Below are 18303 nucleotides of genomic sequence, written 5' to 3'. Positions count from 1 at the left end.
TTTAATAAGTACATAAAAGTGGCTTCATTTCAATCTTTAAATATGTTTTTATTGGTAATTTATCTTTTAATAATATACTGTACGTTTTTTTAGTAGAACGTTGAAACTGAAATGAACGTTTTTATCTGTTTTTTTTAGCATATTTGCTAGCTCTAGCGTGAACCGTAACTACAACTCCCATGATGCAAATCGACCGCCACGCCCCAAGGAAGTTTTCCAAAAAAGTTATCCCAAAACGTTGTGCACGTGAGGTTCGAAGCCTCGCAGAGTTTCACGTTAATTCTTTCTCTTGTTTGTCGCGGTTTCATCAAAGTTCGCGTTTCACTTGGTTCTCTTTTCCCGCGCTGTGTCGCTCCGAGCTCACGTGCTTTGTGCTCGCGAGGAGACTTGACGTTTGTCTGCAGCAGCTTCAGTCTGCAGACGGTGAGCAGAGGATCCACTACTGAGCTCCGACTATTTCCTGGACAGGAATACATTCAGGTTGGTGTTGGAGTGATGAGACGCTGACAAAGATTGTTTAGTTGTTTGTGTTTTACATTTGTTTGTAAACAGAGGTTTGTGTTAAATTACTTTAGATGTGTTTTTTTTGTAATAACCGTAGAAATAAACGCATTTTCTAATGTAGTGTATTTTAAAATCTGTAGGGAACTTATTTGTTTTTTAACAACAATTTGCAATTATTGCCTTTTTTTTAGAGAGATTTTAAACAAGAAGTTTTATTTATTTTAAAACATTTTTGTAATATTTATGTTTGCTGTTATGACTGATAACATTTTTCACATAAAAATGTATGCTTTGTTAAAATCAGTTTAAAGTTATTGCTGAGTTCTTTTGTCGAGTCGTCATGGTTACACATCAAAAATGAATCAATCTGCAAGTAGAGTTTTCTTTTTCTTTTGAACTTTGAATTCAATTAAACCATAACTTTTGCCAAAGTGGGGTATTCATATATTTCAGTGCAGATTTATTCCTAATAACTTTCTTGCAGGTAAAGTTTATCCGTGTTTGATTTTTCTAAAGATTGATCGTCTGTCTTTGAAATGTGAGTCACATGATCAGAGGGATGAGACTAATCACAGACATGTGAGCCGCTGTAACCCTTGTCCCATTCATCAGCCTTTTGATTTAAACTTTAGTTGAATAATTTAACAGAAGTATTCTAATTTTACATGCATTAACTTACATAAGTTCATAACCAGGTTTAGTTTTTCCTCCTTCATTCTTTCGCTCTGGCCCTGTGAGACATAAAATGATTGGGATCCGTCTAACTCCTGAAGTGTTTATCTGCAGAGCTGCATTTATCTCTGTTTTACTCTGATTACATTGATGAATGTAGGCCCCTCCCCCCCCACAGGCATCCTCTGTTTAGTGTAAATAAACACGCTGGATGTTTTAAACGTAAACAGACGTTTCTCAGGTATAAAGTGATTTTTCTGGATGAAGCGGCGGCTCCTTTACTGTAGATCAAACGCCTTTATGGAGCCGGCTCCACGCCGGACGTGATTGCATCTGAGAAAAAGGTCACTTGCTGACTTTATGTGCAGTCAAAAGGAATGATGGGAAATTGTTTTCCCTTTAAATCGTCTCTTAACAATCTTCACGCGATTTATTCTGACAGAGCGTCTCCGTGACAACACAGGCCGGATCAACACAGCCATGGCAGAGCGGGTGCTGGTGGTCGGCGGCGGCGGACGGGAGCACGCGCTGGCCTGGAAGCTGGCGCAGTCGCCGCAGACTCAGCAGGTCCTGGTGGCGCCGGGGAACGCGGGGACGGCCGCCTGCGGCAAGATCAGCAACTCTGGTAAATCTGAGGCCAAAGGTCCCAAACGCCAGCTGCTCTTATTTTGAAGGATGAGTCGTGTTGGTTCCTATGAAGAACGAAGGGCTGCTGACAAAGGATCTGATGAAATTTTTATGGGATGGCCACAGGACCTACAAATTGGCGGCCATTTTTATGGCAAAGTGAACAATTTGGCAAATTTATTTCCCTCTTCCACGTTTTCCCAAATATTTGAGCGATTTTTCATGAGATTTTAAATCTGCAACCAGAACTGAATTTGTTTGACCTTTGACCTCAGGAAAGGTCACTTTTTGTCCCCTCTATGAATGTAAAGTCATTCACAATCGTGGTCTTCCCCTGTCACTCTCACTTTTTCTGAAATTTTTTTTCAAGAAAATATAAAAATATTAGGAATGTGGGCGTGGTTAATAAAAAAAAACTCCGTTGCCAAGGAAATTCAAAAGTTAACTTTTGCAGATTCCGCTAAAAATGACATCGACCTGTTCGTCACCCTCAGGCGACCAAAAAATAAAATGGTTGCTATGGTGATAAAACCAACAGAAAAGCTGCCATTTCAAACAAAAGGTCTGTTTTGTTTTTAAAACAGAAATTGTCCCGTCTGCTCTGACTGTGGGGGCAGAAGGGGAAGGTGAGTCAGAAGATGGCGGAGGGCAGGGGGGTGGGTAGTACCTGGGGGGCCATACAGTGCTGCTCGCAGCTTTATAGGACATATCAGAATGTCTTCTATTTGCCCAATTTCACTGCTTTGGAATAGAAAGTGGGCGGAGCAAACCAGGGTTAATATTTGCTGCTGAGGGGAAATTGTTTTCCGTTTGTTCTGAATTGTTGTCGCTCTTCGGCGCCGGCAGAGGTCTCTGTGAGCAACCACGCCATCCTGGCTCAGTTCTGCAAGGATCACCACGTGGGTCTGGTGGTGGTGGGGCCCGAGGCGCCGCTGGCGGCAGGTGAGTGGCGCCGCTTCGTTTGCTCCTCTTCTTTCGTCGGACCTCGGATCTTGAGCTACGGGTCGCCTGGCAGGAATCGTGGACGACCTGACGGCGGCGGGGGTTCCGTGTTTCGGACCTTCGGCCAAAGCGGCTCAGCTGGAGGCCAGCAAGAGCTTCGCCAAAGCCTTCATGGAGCGCCACGGCGTCCCCACGGCTCGCTACGGCTCCTTCAGCGACCCGCAGGAGGCCTGCAGCTTCATCCGCAGGTCCTCAGCCCCTCTGTTGTTATGGCAACCACGCTCCGCAGGCCGTGACTCTCCCGGTCGTTTGCAGGGCGGACTTTCCCGCTCTGGTGGTGAAGGCCAGCGGCCTGGCGGCAGGAAAGGGCGTGATCGTGGCCAAAGACCAGGAGGAGGCGTGTCAGGCTGTGATGGACATCATGAAGGTACAGAACCGCCCACTCTGCTTTAAGTTAATGTAAAAAAAATGGTGTTTTGTCTAAAAAATGCACATAAAAAGATTTTTATTGATTACAATTTTTTTAATAAAATGTTTATAATACAGAAAAACAAAATGAAAACAAATAAAATGCATTGTAAAAACATAAATTAATGTACATTTTTATTATAAAATTTCACACGTTATTGATTTATTATTTCTGGATGTTGGACAAATTTCCGACCTGCAAGTACCAGATGTGTCCACAAGGGGGCACTCTAGTAGCCAGATCACAAACATTTTAACTTCTAGTACAGTCATTCCTACAAAATAAAATCTGAAAATGAACATTTGATCCACTTTGAAATAAAGGACTAAAATATTTAATGTAATTTATAAAATTATAAAGGAAAGCCTTTCAGAGGCTTCGTAACGGGTTGGAGCAGAAAAGTTACGGCTGCAGTTTCTCCTTAAAGGACAGAGCCTTCGGATCGGCAGGAGAGACGGTGGTGGTGGAAGAGCTCCTGGAGGGGGAGGAGGTGTCGGTGAGTTTTCGTGACGGCGGCGTCCGGTTGTGCTGGAGCGCGCTCATCCTCCGTGTTCCTGCAGTGCCTGTGCTTCAGCGACGGCACGTCCGTCTCGCCGATGCCTCCGGCTCAGGATCACAAGCGGCTGCAGGACGGGGATCTGGGTCCGAACACCGGCGGCATGGGCGCCTACTGCCCCACCCCCCAGGTGCCGTAGAGCAGGTGGGTTTTGGCCCTCAGGACGACAGACAATCACGAGCGTTGTCCTCTGCAGGTGAGCCAGGAGCTGCTGCAGCAGATCACGGAGTCCGTCCTGCAGAAGACCGTTGACGGGATGCGGGAGGAGGGAGCTCCGTACGTGGGTGAGACCTGCTTCCTGTCGCATCTGCACGTGTGCAAACGCTGCATGTGCTCACTCACCTGCTGCACAGGTGTGCTGTACGCGGGGCTGATGCTCACCAAGCAGGGGCCCAAGGTGCTGGAGTTCAACTGCCGCTTTGGAGACCCTGAATGTCAGGTGAGTTTGGAAAAATGGAAACCAGTTTTAGTGTGTTAGTCTTCTTAAATTAAAATGGCAACAAAAACACATTTTATTCAGTCAATTAAAATATATTAAGCTAAAAAAGAGGAGCACCAGGCTCTGATGGGATTTTTACTTAACTAGAAACAATAAAAGCCATTAAAACAGATCCAACTTAAATAAAAAGCATAAACATTGATTATTTTTGTCAACAGATCATGAATTGGAAAAAGGAATAAGTTTATTTACATTTTTTATTTAGGACTTAAAAGCTTTAACTCACTTTGAGAAGAAAAATATATATTATTCATAGCCCCTTAAATTTTTATTATAACACTTTTTATTCAATTAAATTAGCAAAAAAATAAGAAGAGTTAGAATTTAAAAGGAATAAATGTGTTGAGGGGTCTGATGTAATTCTATGAAATGTCCACTAGATGGAGGCATTGTTCGGATTTTAAAGTGGTTGTTTTTAGCGTTATAAACAATCAAAGCCAAAGAATTTGTTTTATTTATAGCAAATATTAGTTTGTTTTTTGTTTTGTTTTTTTGCCTGAAATACCACAAGATATATAAAATATATAAATTGCTGTTTGTAATTAAAAAACGGTCTAAAAAAGTTATTTTTAATTTAAAATATGTACTACTTATTGAAATTCTTTAAAAGTTTAAGTATATTTATTTTATTAAAATAAGTAGAAAATATACATTTTCTAAATATAAAAAAAAGACCAGTGTTTGACTTAAAATAAAATAATTTTGTTATGAACGGATGTAGTTCCATTAAATAGTGAGACATCTAAAAGCTATAAAAAGAAACGTTTTAACTGGTTTTCAAACCATAAAAACTTTTTTTTGGCACAAATAAGTATAAACTACTAGTAATTTAAAAAAACTAAATTAAGTAAAAAATTTAAAGTTTCTTAACCCTTGTGCTATCTTAGATGACCCCCCCTTCCATTGACGTGTCATTCCTACCATGACGAAGGTGGATAAAGGTGGAAAGATTTCATGTAAATCATGGACACCATTGAAGATCACAAATCATTGAAGAAAAAAGGTTGAGGGCACTGTCTAGTGGGTCTAGATGACCCCACTCCCAATGTTAAAGTGCCTAGGATAGCACAAGGGTTACATAAAAAAGACCAGTGTTTAAATAAACTGGAGCGCTGGTGACTGATGTAATTCCTTAAAATGTCCACCAGATGGAGATATTTTTGGATCTAATGGCCATATAAAAGATTTTAAGTCTTGCATAAGAACTTATGTTTTTTTTTGCCAAAAGATAAAAAGAAAATCTCCAAACTGCTGTTGTTAATTTTCAAAATACTTTTTAATTGTAGCTGTGGTAATGATCATTATTATTATTACAATAATGATACATTTTATTTATATGGCGCGTTTTTGGGCTCCCAAGGTCGCCTTTCAGGTACAAACCAATCATAAAACACAGTTTCAGGAATAAAGCAGGATTTAAATTCATCAAATAATTTAAAAAAAACAACAGAAATAATCCTGGTGGTTATGCTTGACTCAAGAAGAGGGTGTTGAGATTTTTTTATCAAATGAGTGAGTTCCAGAGCTGAGGGGCATCTGCTCGGCCCCCAATGGAGATGGCCTGAGCGATGGGGGGAGGCAGACCTGAGGGAGCGGGGTGGGTGGAGCAACATGGAAAAGGTCAGACGGATATGGAGGGCTTTGAGGGTCAGATCAAGGGTTGATCTGAAGAGGCAGCTCCTCCAGGACCGGTGTGATGTGAAGGCTGGAGGGGCTTTTCTGATCCGGAAGGGCAGTTTCGGGGCAGTTAAAGTCTTTGTATCATTTTGTGATGGAGTCCAGATAAAGGGGAGTTAAAATGTCCTAAAATCCTCATTTTGTATGTTATTTAAATATTTAGACTTAAAAACATTTTATAAAATTGTCTAATTTTATTTGTAATAATATATCAATGTCTATTATTAAAACTTAAAAGTTTGACAATATATTTTTATTAAATAAGGTATAAAATATTAAGTTTATGAAAATAAAAAGTCACAGTACAGACTAGAGTTTGAATTTAAATGGAATATATGAGCGCTGGGGTCTGATGTAATTCTAAGAAATGCCCACTAGATGGAGCCAATTTTTTAGATGTCACTTTATAATAGCTTAAAAAATGCTGTTTTTTTTCTACTTGCCTTAAAGGTCGAGAAATTTTTTTAAGGTAAAAATGTTAAAGCTAAAAAAACATTTTAAAAAGTTGAATTACTGTACGTAAAAATATATTTGCTGAAACAAGTGACGGAAAAAACTGAACCGTTTCTCCTAGGTAGAAGCATTAATGAAGGAACAGAAAAATGATTGTCTTCTAGAATAAACTATAATAGTTTAATTATTTATCTCTTTAGCGTTTGATCATTTGAACTCAACAGCCTGCCGACCTCTGACCTTCACCTTTCCAGGTGCTGCTGCCGCTGCTGCACAGCGACCTTTATCAGGTCATCATGAACACCGTCAAGGGGAAGCTGGCCTCTAACGCCCCCGTGTGGCGGCAGGACGCCTCTGCGGTGACGGTGGTCCTGGCCAGCGCTGGATACCCCGGTTCCTACAGGAAGGGCGTGGAGATCTCAGGTGAGGCCGGCGTCCGGGGTCTGCTCTCAGGTGTCTGCAGGCTCCTCACGGCGCGTCCGTCCTGCAGGTTTGTCTCTGCTTCAGGACATGGGGCTGCAGGTTTTCCACGCCGGCACCGCTTTGAAGGAAGGGGGCGTGGTCTCCAGTGGCGGACGGGTCCTGACTGTCACGGCTGTGCGCCCAACCCTCGAGGCGGCTCTGCAGGCGGCCAGCCAGGGCGTGGCGACCATCGGCTTCCAGGGCGGCGTGTACCGGCGCGACATCGGCCACCGGGCCATCGCTTTCCTGAAGCGGCGCAGGTGAGCGAGCGCCATGTGGCGTCTGCGCATCAGGCGGTCCGTCTACAGCTCTGCTCTCCCACAGAGGCCTGACCTACAGGGACAGCGGGGTGGACGTCTCCGCAGGAAACCGGCTGGTGGACGCTATCAAGCCTCTGGCCAAAGCCACGGCGCGCCCCGGTAACGCAGGAGGAGCCGCCACTTCAGACCGCGTCTGCGTGGACGACTGACCCCTGTGTCTTTTCAGGATGTGACGCAGAACTCGGAGGCTTCGCCGGGCTCTTTGACCTGAAGGCCGCCGGCTTTGTGGACCCGATCCTGGTTTCTGGGACGGACGGAGTCGGGACTAAGCTGAAGGTCCGTCGCTGGAGCGCCATCCTGGCATTTTGGCGGCGGTCTAACCGTTTGGTGTGTTCAGGTGGCACAGGCGTGTGGGAAGCATGGAAGTTTGGGTCAGGACCTGGTGGCCATGTGTGTGAACGACGTCCTGGCTCAGGGCGCCGAGCCGCTCTTCTTCCTGGACTACTTCTCCTGTGGCCACCTGGACGTGGACGCGGCCGCCGCCGTAGTGGGCGGCATCGCCAAAGCGTGCGAGCTGGCCGGCTGCGCTCTGCTGGGTGAGAAGGCCCGGGTTGATCGCACCGCTCTAGGTTCTGGTTTGGGGTTCTAACGCTGTTCCGTCCTAGGCGGGGAGACGGCGGAAATGCCGGGCGTGTACGCTGAGGGAGAGTATGACCTGGCCGGGTTCTGCGTGGGCGCCGTGGAGCGTGGCGCTCTGCTGCCGCGGCTGCAGGAGATCGCAGAGGGAGACCTGCTGATCGGGGTGTCGTCCTCCGGGGTCCACAGCAACGGCTTCAGTCTGGTCCGCAAAGTTCTGGAGAGGGCCGACCTCGGCTACAGCTGCCCCGCCCCGTTTGGAGAACCGGGTCAGACCGTCGGTGAGTTCTGGTTTGTTAAGGTTCAAAGGTCAGGCTAAAAAATACAACGGAAGTATTTTCCAGTTCAAAGTTCAAATCAAGTTTTTATTCAAACACATGTCAGAAAAACTTTATTTAAAGTCGTCTTGTGGACGGTCTTCTGCTTCCAGGAGATGTTCTTCTGACCCCCACAAAGATCTACAGCCGCCTCCTCCTCCCCGTCCTCCGCAGCGGCGCCGTCAAAGCCTACGCCCACATCACTGGTGGGGGGCTGCTGGAGAACCTCCCCCGGGTTCTGCCTGAGAAGCTGGCGGCGGATCTAGGTGAGGAAGCTGAGGTTTTCCCGCGGTTTGGAGTCAGGAGCTCACTTCTTCTTCCTCCTCCTCTTCCTCAGACGCCACCAGGTGGAGCATCCCCGCCGTTTTCTCGTGGCTTTACAAAGAGGGGGGCCTGAGCGAGGAGGAGATGGCCCGCACGTTTAACTGTGGCTTGGGGGCGGTGCTGGTTGTGGCGCCCCCGGATGCTCAGCAGGTGCTGCGACAGCTCCAGGGGGAGGCGGCCTGGATCGTGGGGTCTCTGATTGACAGGCAGCCAGGTGAGACGGAGAACTTTGTGACTTCAGCCCACAGCTTCGCTTTTCCTAAAAGATTCTGGGTTGCAGGTTCTCAACCTGTGCTGGTCCGCAACCTGAACCAAAGCCTGACGAAGGCGGGACCAGCAGAACAAAACGATGGTTACCACGGCAACAGCAGCGCCCCGCCACAGAAGAAGACCAGAGTCGGCGTTCTCATTTCCGGCACAGGTGAGTCCGGCCACTAAGCGTCTTTCTTGGTGGAAGGTTTCTAGAAGATGACGGTTGTTGTTGTGCGGCGCAGGAACCAACCTTCAGGCGCTCATCGAACAGACCAGACGTGCGTCCAGCTCGGCGCAGATCGTGGTCGTTATTTCTAACAGACCAGGCGTCCAGGGACTGAAGAGGGCGGGGCTTGCTGGCATCCAGACACGGGTACGTTCATGTATAAAGTATATTTAACATGTGAATGTTGTGATGTCACTGGTTGTTGTCCTCCAGGTGGTCGACCACAAACTGTTTGGCAGCCGTGCAGAGTTTGACGGGACCATCGACCGCGTCCTGGAGGAGTTTGGCGTGGAGTTGGTGTGTCTGGCCGGATTCATGAGGATCCTCACTGGAACCTTTGTGAAGAAGTGGACAGGTGATGATCACTGACGTCTTGGATGGAGCTGTCACAGTCTACTTACTTCTGCTTCTGCTGCAGGTAAACTCCTGAACATCCACCCGTCGCTGCTGCCGTCCTTCAAAGGAGTGAACGCTCAGAAACAGGCGCTGGAGGCTGGCGTCCGCGTGGCGGGATGCACGGTGCACTTTGTGGCTGTAAGTACATATTTATTTATCACTGAACTCTAAGTAAACCTGTGATGAGGACAAAGACTGACCGTGTGTCCTGCAGGAGGAGGTGGACGCCGGCGCCATCGTCGTCCAGGAGGCGGTCCCTGTCCTTCCTGGAGACACAGAGGAGACGCTGTCAGAGAGGATCAGGGAGGCGGAGCATAGAGCCTTTCCTGCTGCCATGGAGCTGGTGTCCAGTGGTTCTGTGAAGTTAGGAGGAGATGGACAAATCCTCTGGAAAAGCTGAAGACCTGGACGGACGGTCCTTTAATGTGAACCGTGTAGTTTACCTGATAGACTTGACTGTAACATTCCCAATAAAGATCCTGCTGAGGATGATGGAGATGTTTGTGTGGATTCTGTACGAAGCTACAGTCCTGGAAGACAAATCTCACCTTAAGGACCTTCCAGGTCAGATGTTTACCTTGAGCCACATCTGGATTTTCCAACCCTGGTGGCTCCATCACACCAGCCTTTAATCAGCATAATCACCTGTTTACGCTGATAATAGACAGGTGTGATGGAGCGCCAGCTTTAAGAAACTCACCGACCGCAGAGACGCCGTCTTTATACCTGAGAACCGGAGCAGAAGGTTAGTTGTGGTTCAAAGAAAGACAACATGACCTGAAAGTGTCTAAAAACTGTAGGAAAATGACAAAGATGCATCACTTTATACTGAATAACTTCAGTTCCAGTGTTCACATTCTGTAAGTCTTGAACCGTTTTATTCAATGACCCAGTGGATGCAGCAGCTTCTGACACTTTACGTTCCATCAAAGCTGCTTTTCTCTGGGAGAAAATCCACTGGAGAAAACGGTTAAAGAGTAACTGAAGAACGTGAACACTGGCGCTGTAACTTAACGCCTCACAGACACGTTTAGATTTATTTTAAACGCCACATGTGACCAAACTGAAATCAAAATCTCATAGGAACATTTTACAAAAACTTTATGAATCTATTGCACTCTGATGATTGGACAGTTTATTTTATTTAATTATATAACTTTTTTTTAAATAAATCGTTCAAACGCTATGCATTATATTATGGTTTATTTTTTGCAGATTGGGTGTAAACTCCCAGAAAAAGTAGGTTTTTTTCACTACTAGGAAGCAAAACGCGGCTGAATAAACCTGAAAAGACTGATTTGGGTGACTGACACCTAATCTGTGACCCAAGATTGTTATTTAATAGGCCAAACCGATATTTTCTACTTAAATGAAGAATTTTTATTTTTAAACCATATTTGACGTTTGATTCATTTAAAAGTATGATAAATGCAACTAAAGCTAAATCCCATCATTCCTTAACAAGGTTTAGAAGACAAAGTTTTTAGAGTTTACATTTTTAAGTTTTACATTTTTTTCAATTCTCATTTTTATCTTATTAAATTAGGTAGAAAACGTTTCGCACAAAGTCCTACTTTAGATGGAAATTAATAAGTCTGATGTAATTCTATGAAATGTCCACCAGATGGAGGCATTTTTCGGATTTTGAAGTGGTTGTTTAGGACGTTTTAAAGAATGAAAGCCACAGAAATTCTTTTATTTAAAGCATAAAATTAGTTTGTTTTTGTTTTGCCTGAAAGACTAAAAAGATATATAAAACATATAAATTGCTCTTTGTAATTAAAAAAAGGTCTAAAAAAGTTAGTTTAATTTAAAATATCACCAACTTCTTAAAAGCCTTTAAATTTTTAATTAGATTTTTTTTAAATAAGTAGAAAATATAGTTTCTATATATAAAAAAGACCAGTGTTTGACTTAAAATAACATAATTTCGTTAAAAAAAAAGTATCATATTTAACTTTTTAAATGACAGAAAAAAACTAATGATATTTGTTTTAGAAAATCTATTAGATTTAAACCAGCTGTTCGTCAGTTAAACATCAAACTAAAGACTCTGGTTTTAAGAAGTTTAAGCTGAGATTAACATTAAAGAAAATGTTTAAATCCATATTGCAGAATCGTGATGTTTTATGTTGATTCCAGCAAGTTTTAATGTTTATTAAATTAAAACCTGTTAATGGAAATGAATATTTTTAGTTAAATGGCATTCCTAAAAGTGTTTTTAAAGTTTGTATAAATTTTCCCCCAAATTACTCGAGTAAATATTGTTTGTAGTTATTTTAAAATGTTATTTCTTACATCTTAGCCAGAAACCAAAACTGCAATGGAAGCAGAAGAGCGCCCTCTGGTGGACATTTGGCATTATTTAGCTGAATATGGACCTCGACTATAACTCGTTTTTATACTCTGGTTATGCTATGATTTACTTTAGCATAACTTTACTTTGACCAGTTATAAATAAACACATATGTCAGGAGTTGAATGAAAGACTGAACTTCTACTCGGGTGAGATGAATGAATTTTTGTTGACACTCGGTCAGGTTCTATGAAGGGAACTGATCTCTTACCAGGTGGGCGCATGGCGGCACGAGAAGAGACGCTCCTGTCATCTGCAGACGAGTTCTGAGGAATAAATAAGAATTGAAATGAATATTTCTGCCTGGTCTACGTTTCAGAGCAAGATGATTATGTTGTTTGAGGTGAAATTAGTCCAAAAGATGTCTATTCTTTAAGGGAACATCGTTTTATGTTTGTGTTGTTTCTGTATTTCATAAAGTCCCAGGATGACAGAAAATGTCTTTGTGAAGGCTTTTAGTTTTAGGACACTAACCGTTTGCTGTTTAAATCAGTGGACATCAAATCAATATGCTAAAGCTTTTAAAAAAATTAAAAGTTTAATAGAGGGGAAGACATGATCTGTTTTGTTTATTACAAATTTTAAAATCCTTTTTTAAGAAGATGCCAAATCACTCATGTCTGATTTTGTTAAAAAATATAAAAAATAAAATAAACTATACCAACAAACTTGTTTTGTTTATTACAATATAAAATTATTTTTTTATAAAACGCCACACCACATGTCAGCTTATGTTTAATAATATACATTTTTGTAGTTGAGTTTACACTGTCATCAAAAGCAATCAAGGACAGCTGTTTGACCACCGGGGGACAGTCTACCAGCTGTCCCCAACTTACCCCCTTCCTCATATAACCTCATATTAGGGTGAGGGGGTGGGGGGTCTAGCATGTGATGCGCCTTGGGGGGGCCCCTCCTATGGTTGCCGTATGGAGTGGGCCCCCCCTCTTTCGGTTTTATTTGCACCTTAGACATGTAGGGTCGTTGGTAGGGGGGGTGCTTGGACATCACTGCCAGCAAGCAGCAGATGTCCTCCTAGCACCCTACCCGCCAATTTTAACCGCACCTTAGACATTTAGGGCCCCTTGGTGGGGAGGGTGAGGGGACATCACTGTGAGTAATCAGGAGATGTCCCCTTAGTGCCCTATTCGCCAATTTTAACTGCACCCTCCTTAGTACACACACCCCTCCCCCTTCAATATATACATTCCAACATAAACACACACACATGCACACACACACCCTCTCAAACACACATACACACACACACATTTTGCAAGGAAGGTGGGACCTGGGTCCATCTGTCCCCTACCCCTTCCCTGGTGGGGGGTGCGGGCCCCTTGGCGATGGCGGCCGTGTCCCTTGGGTGCCGGCTCCCTGGGCCCGGCGGTGCTCTCTCCGCACGGTGGGGGGGTTCATATTACACCTGAGCCGGGGGTGTTCGTGTCCCTGGGGGGTGGGTCCTGGTCCTTGCCCCTGAGCACTTGTCCCCGCCAAACTTCCAACATGGCCGAGCCTGGTCGGGCCATATTTATAACACCCCTTGTGGGCTACCCTTTTTTCCCCGGGGTTCCCCCCTCCTGGGCGGGGGCGGCGGGCCCCTGCCTTGCTCCTCCCTGGACCAACCATGGGCCGGGTGGGTGGCTGCCTGGAGTGCGGAGCGGGTCTCCCTTGGGGGGTCCTGGCTCGTACCTGGGGTTGGGGCGGGGGGATGCCCGGAACTCCTGGGTGATGGTGGGGTGCTCGTCTGGGGCTGTGGGCGTCCTTCTCCGGTGGGGCCCTGCGTTGGGCTCTTCCGGCGCGGCGGGGGGGCTGCTTTCCTGGCTGGGCTGGGGCGTCGCTCTCTTTCGCTACGCGCCTCCCTGCTCTCTGGCTCTGGGGGCCTCGCGGCAGTCCTGCTGGCCCTGGCCTGGGTGGCGGTCTTGGTCGCCCGGGGGGCGGTTGTTCCCTGCCTGTTCCCGTGTGGCGTTGGGGGAATTCCGGCTGCCGCTGCTGCTGCGGCGGGGGTCTGGGTGTGGGGATGGCTGGGCGCTCCTCCTCCTTCTTTTCACATTCCACCATCCATTTTAGAAGAACATAAACACTCACCTGAGCACAGGTGTTAGCTCACCTTTGCACTTATAGTTTGCATGATTGAATGAATGAAAGATTTCACACTAGTTGGTTTAAAGGCATAAGTATGCGTGTGTGAACACTATCTGTTTTGTGTACATGTTGACATGTGAACATTTTTTGCAGCTAGCAGGTGTGTTGATAATATTTGAGTGTGTGTGAACAGGCCCCGCCCTTTTTGTACTACATTTGAACAGTACCGTAACGATAAACAACCAGTAAACCTGTCTGCTCTATGCTGCTTCATGGCCTTACCCCCCCTTTCACTATCACCCCCCCCCCCCGACATCCCTCCCTCTTCTTCCCTTCTTTCCTTTTCCGTCCGGTCCAACACCGAAGATTTTCAATCATGGTTGAAATGAATAAAGTTTGGCCTCAATTACAAAAGGGGTTTGTTCAGTCATACCTTTGGTTTGTCTGAAGATTAATAACCCCTATTGTTAAAGTAAAATATGTCCAACACAAGAGGCCCTCAGCTCTCATCTGCCTGCCTAGCTGTTGGACAGGACAAGTTAAAAAAAAAAAAAAAAAAAAAAAAAAAATCAAGGCACTGGAGGTGCGCGCGCAGCGACCCATCCAAGATGGCGGCCGCGCAGGTACATTTTTTTTTATTTTTTTTTTATTTTTATTTTTTTATTTATTTATTTTTTTTTATTGTCAGACCGTCCGTGAGGCGACTACGTTTATAATAGGTATGGTAGCGACAAAGACGAAACTAACACGAACTACAAAACTGTACATTAGCTCTGTAGTTGGTTCTACAGCATTACACCAAATACAGATTTAACTGTTACTTACGGCGCAGATGGAAGGATCCCTCATACCGGAAATGACGACAGACCTCGCCTCCAAACAGACGTTAAGGCTGCATAAAAAGTTGAATTTACGTAATAACTCAGAGGAAACTTGATTTCTAATGGTTAAAAATGTCTAACCTGATGCCTGGCCGCCCTCTAGCGCGTTATTTAGCGTGAACGAGTCCTCCGTAGACCCGTCTACATCCTGGAAATCCAGCCTGGGGAATGGTTTGGGGTAATTGCTGCACATTTCGCGTTCGCTCCCCTTAAAGCGGTAAAAGAGAAAAAAGAACAGTTTATTTGTTTTTCTCAGCTAATACCAGAGCTCGTGCAGCTAAACGCGTAGCTTAACTCACCAAGGTGCTCCACAACTTCCGTGTTTGCGTCGACGTCATTGCGTCATTTCCTGATCCGCAACAAAAACTTCTGAAACAAAAAAAAATCGATACAGTATTTCAAAACGAGGACATCATTATATAATTATACAATTTATGAATAATTTAAATTATAAATATATGTTTTATACAAACGGTTTGGATGAAATATTGAAAAAATAAATTAATTTTAAATATGGAATATTTGTGAACTGATGTGGGGGAAAAAACCGAAGAGTTATATCACTAGAGGAGACACGCCCGCTTTAGAAGCCTGGCCGACGGTGGCGGAGCGCGACGCCATCTTGGTGAGGTCGACGACGCCCACATGACATTGATTTCCATTGATTTTAGTGGTGTCTAAGTAGCTTTTATAAACTGTATATATTTTTAGATTTAAATATATTTATACATATATATAAATATATTATATTTTATGTATATAATATATATATAGATACATCATTTGTTGTTGTTAAAGAATAGAAACAGTCAACCTTAAAAGCTCAAACTCGAATGAAAATGCATTGTTGCAGGACTTCTTACAAATAAAAAAATCATTAGAAAGAATTTTTAAAATTAATTTCTAAACATTTAGAAGTTTTAGACCTCTTTGACATGCAATTTAAATTATTTAGAAAAACCCAACAATAAGTCAATAATAATAATAATAATAATAATAGTATTAATAAATCAATAGTAAGTCAATACAAACAATAAATAATAAATAAAAAATAAGTCAATAAATAATAATAAAAATAATTATATTATTATTATTATTAATAATAACAATAATAATAATAATAATAATAATAATAATAATAATAATAATAATAATAATAATAATAATCAAAAGAAGTCCAAAAGTGAACAATAGATTTACCCTAAAAAAACAGTCTGGCCTCTTATCAAAATCTGTTTCCACAAATGTTTTGAACAGCCAGACTGTATTACTAGTTGGTACCACAGTGATCCATCTGGGTTAACTCTTTTGATAGCCAAGATCCACTTTTTCCTTAAGTCTGAATCCATTGGATACCTGCAAAAAAAGTTCAGTCACTGAGTCAGAAATGTATAAATCTGTATAAATAGCCTAGTATGCTGTATACAGGTTTAGCAAAATAAAATGTACATTTATATTGATAGCAAAATAAATGTACATCATGCAGCATGTTGATAATACCCCTGCAGCATCATGCATGTCAACATGTGTATGATTAATGAAGCCCCTGCAGCCTTAAAAAAAATAAAAATAAAATACTTACCTGTGAAATGATATACCTTCCTCCTTCATGGACTAATTTTTCTAATTTTGTCAGTTGAAACCCAAACAATGAATTGGTATTATGCAAAAAATGTGTTCACATGCATTCACTGCAGCAGTAACTTGACCTCACCAAGATGGCGGTGCTCTCCTCCCATGAGGAACCACGTGATGTCTCCTCTAGTGATATAACTCATTGGAAAAAACTCTGTAAACGTTTTATAAACAATAAAAATCAACAGCATCTAAAACCAAACGAAGCTTTCTGGTTGTCAAAATAAAATGTGTTTTTAATTATTCAAATTCTAAAATTTCCTTTCGCTTCAGCTGCTCCGGGACTGCTAAGCTTGCTGGACCGAGACGATGCTCATGATGATGATCATTCACAGAGAAGTTCTTTACCAACGAAGGGCTTTGCTAGTTGCAAACAAGGACCAGAAGAGTCGCGGTCCGGTTTGAGTGAACAGTCACTTCATCTGTATAGGTGTAAACAAAATCAGCAAATAAATGTGATTGAAGAGCAAAAACAAAAACAGCTTCCTCACATTTCTTCAACAATATCATGTGAAAGTGTGTGAATAGTGATGGCAATAATGAAACTACTGGGAGATTGAGTCTTTTTGTTGTTGTTCTAAATGGTTTGATCTCATTGGACCACAGTGACATCTAATGGCTAAAAACCTGTTTTCAAAAATGCTAAAGTCAATAAAATAGAATGTTTGGGCTTTTTTATTTCATTGTAGTGAGATTTGTGTGGAATAGGTCTGCAGAATGTATCTCACATTTATTGATATCGCGACACAAAGCTGTGCAATATGCATATCGCTAAAGACAGTGAAAATCACAATAAATGGTTACTTTAAATGTGCTAAAACGATTTTATGGCACCTTGAATTATTTAACGGATCAAATAAATCCATTTATGCATTTGACCAATCGGATGGAGCCTTTTTATCTCAGATGTTCGTCTCTTGTGTCGACGAGGGTCATTTGGAATATAAGTTTTATTGCTGTTGCAACAAAATGTTTTATATAAATGTTTTATTAAATAAAAGTTTTGTTATTTGTTCATATACCTCAAGTTATATCGTTATCGCAATATTGATCACTAATATCGCATATCGCAAGTTTTCCTCATATGGTGTGGAAGGACATTTCATTGTAACCATGTGGAGACGCTTCTGTGTCAACATCACTAGTTTCTGGGAGCAGATTGGAACCTTCAAGAACTTTATGAAGGGAGAAGATTTGATCACCTGGACTTTTTATTTCATGTTTACATTATTCATTGTGTGGGACCATGGGATGAAAGAGCAACTTCAATTTCTGACAGAAGGAGGAGCTCTACTGATGATGAGGAGGAGGAGGAGGAGGAGGAGGAGCTCCATCATGTCCTCGACTCTGTTTCTGTCATTTAGCTGATGGATCTCTTCCAGATGTTCAGTCAAAAGCTCCATGAGAACAGAGCTGCTGAAGGGCTCTGTGGTGCAGTGGGTTAGTGTTGCACTGTGAAGTTCTACCGTGAAAGGTTCAATTCCCGTCTGTTGCTCAGGATTCATTTCAGCTTCAAAGGAACTCAGTCAAAGTAGAAACAGAAACTCTTTGAAGTGCTGAAGATAACGTGGTGCAATAACTCAGACTGTTGGTGAACTGTCATCTAACTCAGAGGTTGCTGGTTCAATTCTCCTATAGCAACATTTGAAAGTTGACAGACAAAAATGTCAAGTTCAAAGCACCACGAGAAGACGTTTCAGTGTGAGTGGCCCTGATGGTGTAGTGGGTTAGTGTGAAGCTCTAAGGTTCAAATCCCATCTGTTGCTCACGTCTTCTAGAGACAAACAGCTTTTCTTCTAGGAACTCAGAGAACAAACAGAAAAGTGTCAAGAAGACAATTCAAGATAACAGAAGAATAGCTCAGACTGCTGTCAAAGCCCAAATCTTTGACACTTCAAGGATTGAACTGGACACTTCAAGGAAAGTCTCAGGCGTGAGGGGTTTAGTGTGGCACTCCAGGTTTTAGAAAGTCAAATGAATCTCTAACACCTTAGATTTCAAGTTCAAACTAAGTCAATCCATTTTGAATGAAATAGTCGTATCCTTTTCAAATCAGAAAGAATTGATTTAGGAA

General features: G+C 42.9%; 1 protein-coding gene and 1 long non-coding RNA gene across 6 annotated transcripts; one reads left to right on the top strand and one right to left on the bottom strand.

Annotated features, from left to right (window-relative positions):
* Nucleotides 1–157: 157 nt before the first annotated feature.
* Nucleotides 158–9764, top strand: gart (phosphoribosylglycinamide formyltransferase, phosphoribosylglycinamide synthetase, phosphoribosylaminoimidazole synthetase). 3 transcript variants are annotated; one of them, XM_020709377.2, is made up of 22 exons: nt 160–480; nt 1619–1801; nt 2650–2745; nt 2819–2993; nt 3061–3172; nt 3642–3710; nt 3775–3900; nt 3967–4054; nt 4124–4209; nt 6654–6822; nt 6890–7121; nt 7186–7280; nt 7348–7457; nt 7519–7717; nt 7787–8038; nt 8188–8340; nt 8412–8612; nt 8679–8819; nt 8893–9023; nt 9090–9231; nt 9295–9410; nt 9487–9764. In XM_020709377.2, the coding sequence occupies exons 2-22, from the start codon at nt 1657–1659 to the stop codon at nt 9670–9672; spliced, it is 3024 nt and encodes a 1007-aa protein (XP_020565036.2). In that variant the 5' UTR covers nt 160–480; nt 1619–1656; the 3' UTR covers nt 9673–9764. The 3 variants fall into 3 exon arrangements, with proteins under 3 accessions (XP_023804635.1, XP_023804630.1, XP_020565036.2); XM_023948867.1 differs by having other exon boundaries at nt 158–480; nt 1640–1801; nt 8412–8819; XM_023948862.1 differs by having other exon boundaries at nt 158–480; nt 1621–1801; nt 8412–8819.
* LOC111946320 lies at nt 8102–16594 on the bottom strand. Of its 3 annotated transcripts, XR_002871993.1 has the most exons (10): nt 16578–16594; nt 14894–14963; nt 14676–14802; nt 14539–14605; nt 11840–11894; nt 9973–9998; nt 9716–9802; nt 9473–9628; nt 9278–9408; nt 8102–9211 (listed from the first exon to the last, which is right to left on the bottom strand). It is a non-coding gene; the product is annotated as an uncharacterized LOC111946320 (long non-coding RNA). The 3 variants fall into 3 exon arrangements; XR_002871992.1 differs by having other exon boundaries at nt 9716–9998; XR_002871994.1 differs by having other exon boundaries at nt 9473–9538; nt 9716–9998.
* Nucleotides 16595–18303: the final 1709 nt, after the last annotated feature.

The sequence above is a fragment of the Oryzias latipes genome, chromosome 2 (genome assembly GCF_002234675.1).
Source record: "Oryzias latipes chromosome 2, ASM223467v1".
NCBI lineage: Eukaryota > Metazoa > Chordata > Actinopteri > Beloniformes > Adrianichthyidae > Oryzias > Oryzias latipes.
This window is presented reverse-complemented; position numbering and strand designations above follow the sequence as displayed.